Source organism: Grammomys surdaster, unplaced genomic scaffold (assembly GCF_004785775.1).
Source record: "Grammomys surdaster isolate TR1022 unplaced genomic scaffold, NIH_TR_1.0 186, whole genome shotgun sequence".
NCBI classification, from domain to species: domain Eukaryota; kingdom Metazoa; phylum Chordata; class Mammalia; order Rodentia; family Muridae; genus Grammomys; species Grammomys surdaster.
This window is the reverse complement of record NW_021604631.1, coordinates 2,272,554-2,278,553: the sequence shown is the minus strand read 5'-3', so window position 1 is coordinate 2,278,553 and position 6,000 is coordinate 2,272,554. Positions and strand designations below refer to the sequence as shown.

The window sequence follows — 6,000 nt, the reverse complement described above, 5'->3', positions numbered from 1 at the left end:
CACTGATTTTTAAGATGGTCACGACTACTAGGTAGAAACACACATGTAGGCAAGGAGGATAAGAATACAAGCAGTAAGGTCAATGCTGTTTTGTAGAGGGCAGCCAGAGAAGCCTCTCTAAGAAGCTGACCACTGTGGTCTGAACGTTGTAAATTGAAACCTAGTCCCCAGTGTGAAGGTGTTGGGAGGTGAGGATTTTAAGAATCTACTGGTGTGACTGCCCTGGTACAGTAAGGAATATATATCTGAAAGAGGGACACTCCTGTGTGTCTCTTCCTTTGCTATCAGACTATTGACACAACGGTTCCCAAGGAGCTGGAATTTCCCTGGGAATCTCATGCTGTGGGAAGGGAAAGGTTGAGATCTGGTGCCAGTCAGAAGAGGAAGTTATCTCCTAGGAAGAGAGTTCACTCATTTCTGACAACTTACAATACTTACAGGAAAAGGCTGGAGGTGAGGCCTGAGGGCCAATGATGGGCAGGACCACAATTGACCAGGAATGCTTACCTATACATACTTCTTGCTTTCTACTTAAACCTGAAGACAGCAAAGACCTCTGGGTCACTGGATCTTTAGAAAAATTTATTCCTCTTTTCAAGATGGCCACGTTGAACAAATCTCCTTTCTCTGCCTATTATTGTTATTATTATTATTATTATTATTATTATTATTATTCCATAGAGGACTGAACTTAGCTTGACAGAGCTACAGGGACGCTGTCTTTGATCCTAAAACCTCTGCTATAGCCGAGCCTTGATTTTTAACTTTCTGGGCACCAGAACTAAGAGAACTAAGTTTCTGTCTTTTCAAAGCCACCCAGTTCATGACATTTTGTTAGGAAAACAGATGAAAACCTGAGACATGACATCTGAACAAAGACTGGAAGGAGAAAAGACAGCTAGTGTGAGTTCCTGAAGGCATTCCAGATTGAACATGAGAACACGAGAACATGAACAGAGAGACTGCTTTGCATTTTATAAAATATAAATATGTAAAAATACGAAAAAATATTTTATATTTATATAATATGTAAGTAAATTTTTATATTTATATACTATATATAAATATGTTAAATAAATAAAATATACACTATATAAAAATTTATGTTACATATAAGTATAATAAAAATAAATGTATTATAATTATATATAAATAATTTTATATATATATATATATATATATATATATATACACACACAATATAATCTTGAGGCTGGAGAGATGGCACAATATTTAAGACTGCTTGCTCCATAATCATGAAGACCAGAGTCTGGGTCCTAGCACCAATGTAACAAGCTAGCTTCCAGCCTAGCCATGAAAATGGGATCCCCAGTTCTAGGGAGAGGCCCTTCCTCTAAAGGAATAGGGGGAGAATAAAGAAGACACGCAATGCTCTCTCTTTGGGCCCCCACATAAGCATAGATATCCACACCCATGTGTATATATACACACAAATAATTTGATCATTTTGTTACTTTTTTTTTTTAAGTTAAGAAAGGCTGGCCTTGAACTCACAAAGACCTGCCTGGGTCTGCCTCCAGAGTATATAGCATCATGCCTGGTCTTCATGACTATCTTATCAAATCTTCATTATGATGCTGCAAGGCAGGCATTATCATTGTTATCTCAAAGATGAAGAAATAAGGCAAAATGTGTATGCTTTGTAAAAACTTCAAATAATTTTCTAAACAAGAAAAAAAAAAAGAAGGAAAAAGGAACTGAAAGTCCTTCAGAGAAAACAAATGTAGGTTGTTTTACAATTTTCCAAAGTTTAAAAACTGTTCACAAAAGCACAATTAATTGAAAAAAAAGAAAAACAAACAAGAAACTGGGACCACAGGCCACATCCTTCTGAAACTTGTCTTTTTTCTGTAAGTGGTACATCTTGGTTGGTATAGTTTACTCTTCCTACTCAGGAACTCAGGGCTAGACAGGACTGGTGGTGGGGATTTTTTATTGCAAGTTTAAGACCTGTGTGAGCAATTTATTGAGACTGTGACAAAACCCAACAGCTCGGCGGTAGATGCTTGCCTAGCGTGCGTGAGGCCCTGGCACACACACACACACACACACACACACACACACACAAATCCAAGCCTGGCTTTTGTGAGTTGACTTCACACTGGCTACTTTACCTGTTGGGGCTCCAGTTTCCTCTGTTCGTAAGAGGAGGGCAGAGGACAAAAGATTCTGTAGTGTCATGTCAATAAGTTGGAACATCACTCCCTCCTCGCCCTGTGACTATCTGGAAAGTTCACAAGGTCCAGCTTTACTTTACTTGGACGGAGGCAGCAGTGTTAGCAACTCAGGTGACACTCACTCTGAATCACCAGAAAACTTCAGCAAGCTGAGACCGCAGGGACCTGGCTGCGAATGAGGGGCGGGGCCACAGGGGTAGATGGGCGGGGCGCCTGCGGGGCGGGGCGTACGCTTGGTAGGTTGGGCGTGGCGTGACGTACAAGGCGCCCGAGCTAGGCTCCGCCCCGTCGCGCCAAGCTCCGCCCCTCTGCCCTGAGCCGCTTGGGTCTTTTGCGGCGCGCGCGCGCAGCGATGGCGGAGGCGGTGGAACGCACAGACGAGCTGGTCCGGGAGTACTTGCTCTTCCGTGGCTTCACGCACACACTGCGGCAGCTGGATGCCGAGATCAAGGCGGACAAAGAGAAGGGGTTCCGGGTGAGGAGCCGACAGGGGCGGTGGAGGCGGCTCGGGGGGCGGGCCTCTGGCTCCAACACTGCCCTCCGGGGCGAGGGCGGCGCTGTCACTGCGTGGTAGGGGACTGAAGACGTCTCCAGTCTGGCCCTCGCTTGACATAGGAGGAACTGAGGGCGGGAGATGGTCATGACTTGCCCGAAGTTGGTCAGTGAGTGAGTCAGGAGCATCGAGACTCAGGTCCCTGACTCCTGGTCCAGGGCTTTACTCGATTTCAGCCTCTCAGCAGGTGCTGGCCAGTGGTTGGCCGGCGTGGTTACAACGCTTTAAGAGCCATGGTTGAGCACAAGGCTGAATTTTGATGGAAGAAGTATTCAAATATTGTCTCTCTATAGCAGCGGGAGCAAAGGGGGCTGCACCCAGAATGCCGGGTTCAGGTCTGGGGAGTGGGTTGTAAGAATGGCATTATCAGGGAATCATTGACAGATTTCCTTTTGCATGCTTTGAAGCACAAGCTTCTCTGATACTAGTTTCCATTGAGAGGTGCTTGGAATTTCTTTGCTTATGCTTTGTATATTTGCACATACAGAGTTAAATTGGTCTTGGGCAGATGGATTGAGGGAAGTGGTGAGGTAGTTGTTGGAGCATCAGAAGGAAGTTAGGATATTGGTTCCTACCTTGCGAATTTATTGGTTGCTTGGTGGCAAAGCAAAGCATTTCCCTGCTCCAGACAGCAGTGTCCTGTTGGATAGACATAGGTATTCGAAACACTGTCTGGGTGTGATTGTCTTTGGCTGAAGGGAGCCGCCACTGAGGGCTCGGTTGGGACTCTGATGACCTGCAGGAGCCAGTAATCACTGTGTTTCTTGGAATCTAGAAACTGTGGAGCTGGGACAAGGACCCTGGCAATTGTCTCTGGCTCATTGGCTCTTACTTAATTTTACCATGTGAGGCAATCAAGACTGCTGTTGAAGTGACATTGCCAGGTTGGTCAAGGAGACTCAACACGTGGAGCCAAAGCTCATGCCTTATGGAATTTCCAAGCTTGCCAGAGCATCAAGCCCTAATATCTATCATGAGAAAATAATTTGAAAACTATTGTGAAACAAAACAAAACACAACAACAAGTGCATGCCACCATGCCTAGCATATTTATGGCAGTGGTGGCGTACGCCTTTAATCCCAGCACTTGGGAGGCAGAGGCAGGCAGATTTCTGAGTTCGAAGCCAGCCTAGTCTACAGAGTGAGTTCTAGGACAGCCAGGACTATACAGAGAAGCCCTGTCTGGAAAAATCAGAAAAAAAAAAAGAAAAAGAAAAAAAGAAAAAGAAACTATTGCGTTAACATATCAACTGAATTACATGTTTTTGCATCTGGGAGCCATAGGAAGAAGATGAAACTATATTATGTATAGCGAGGTGAGAATTTCCTTCTGTCTTTGGCCACCTCCAATGATGCTGTCTCTCCCCAGGTTGACAAGATTGTGGACCAGTTGCAACAGTTGATGCAGGTATATGACTTGGCTGCTCTTCGGGATTATTGGAGCTACCTGGAACGCAGGCTCTTCAGCCGCTTGGAGGACATATATCGACCCACCATCAACAAACTGAAAACCAGCCTGTTCCGCTTTTATCTTGTCTACACCATCCAGGTACTTCTTGTTTTGACTGTTTCCCCATCCCCCGTGTATTATGAACTGTAGAGATCATCTGATTTGCTTTCTGCAATTCGATGTCCCTTTGGTTTTAAGCATGTAAACTTGTGTAGCATTTTAAAAGACTATAAAATGTATATATTTTATGTATAAAATATATATAAAGCTGGAGCTGGCAGTGGGGGTGCACACCTACCTTCTTTTCCAGCACTTGGGAGGCAGAGGCAGGTGAATCTCTGAGTTCAAGGCCAGTCTCAGCTGCAGAGTGAATTCTAGGACATCCAGGGCTGCACAGAGAAACCCTGTCTCTAAAAGCAAAACAAAATGTAGCTGATTTGGGGAACTAATTTCGATTATTTGGGCCTCACCTAGGGATTATTTTTAGGATGGCGTTTGTCATTAGAACCTCAGTTTACTTTTGATTTTGAAACTGGGTGGGTCTCATGTATCCTGGGCTGGCCTCAAACTTCATATGTAATTGAGGATGACCTTGAACTTCTGATCTTCCTGTTTTGGTGTTTCAAGTGCTAGGTATACAGGTGTGCCATGTCCTGGTTTTATTTGGTGCTGGAGATTGAACCTAGGGCTCTGTGCATTCCTGACGAATGCTCTACCAACTGAGCTATCTCCAAACCCAGAACTTCAGTATAAATCAGCTTTGAAATAAGAAAAGGGCGATGATTTTCTTCATATTGTGGGGTTTATAGATACTGTTGTGTTAATGGTCTGACAGGAGGTATGCAAAGGCTGTCTGCTCTGGAACAGTGAAGAACCTGACCTATGGACTTGTCTTTCCCCTCCTTTGTAACCTCCTTTGTATCTTGGCAGACAAACCGAAATGACAAGGCTCAGGAGTTCTTTGCAAAGCAGGCTACGGAGCTCCAGAACCAGGCTGAGTGGAAGGATTGGTTTGTCCTGCCCTTCTTGCCATCCCCAGACACCAACCCTACCTTCGCTACCTACTTTTCTCGACAATGGGCTGACACTTTCATTATTTCTCTTCACAACTTCCTGAGCGTCCTCTTTCAGTGCATGCATATCCTTTCAGCTGCTGGGTGGCCATGTCCCTAGTCTGAGGTACCCAGACACTGAGATCAGTGGCCACTGTTCATGGGACACCCATTTCTTTCACAAAATATCCAAAGATCATTAATATGTGTCATGTGAGGGGCTTGGCAAATAGTGGTTGTTTTGTCACGAGTCCAGGGAGTCATAATTCTTAGTTCTGCATCTGTGCTGTCAGTAATAGCTGATATGCATGCACAGGGAAGTTGGCAGCTTCTGTGTGCTGATACTGGCTCAGTCAGTCAACTCAAGGGTTAGGAGCAGCCAGGCATGAGAGTACCCTCTCTGTGCATGGTACATGTTTCTGGGTGGAGTGTGTGTGGGGGTGTTGCTTGCTTTTGCTGGAGTTTGGTGGCAGATGAAATCAGTTTTGGGGCTGGAACTTTCAGCCTGAGCTTGTGTTTGGATTATCTTCTGGGACAGTGACTTCAGTGTGCCTCAACTTGACAGAGTATAGAGTAGCTTTAAGAATATATTTCCAGGTGTTTGGGAGGGACCATGGGAGGGTGAGGAAACATCACTGTAGTTCACTGCCTACAACTGTGCTGTTGAAGGCCCAAGACCTGATGTGAGCCTATGGCTGCCTGGTGAGGCACTGATAAATTTGGGCGTGGTAGAGGCCCAGCCACTGC

General features: G+C 45.0%; 1 protein-coding gene across 2 annotated transcripts in view; it reads left to right on the top strand.

The window, feature by feature from the left end:
• The first annotated feature begins 2,543 nt into the window (after nucleotides 1–2,543).
• The window catches only part of Wdr91 (WD repeat domain 91), a 30,608-nt gene continuing 27,151 nt past the window's right edge, over nucleotides 2,544–6,000 (top strand). Inside the window, exons 1-3 of one of the 2 annotated variants that reach the window (XM_028768438.1) lie at nucleotides 2,544–2,673; nucleotides 4,121–4,300; nucleotides 5,132–5,339. In XM_028768438.1, the coding sequence (XP_028624271.1) occupies nucleotides 2,551–2,673; nucleotides 4,121–4,300; nucleotides 5,132–5,339 (511 nt within the window). In that variant the 5' untranslated portion in view covers nucleotides 2,544–2,550. The remainder of the gene's footprint in view (nucleotides 2,674–4,120; nucleotides 4,301–5,131; nucleotides 5,340–6,000) is intronic. The other variant, XM_028768437.1, reaches the window with a different exon arrangement.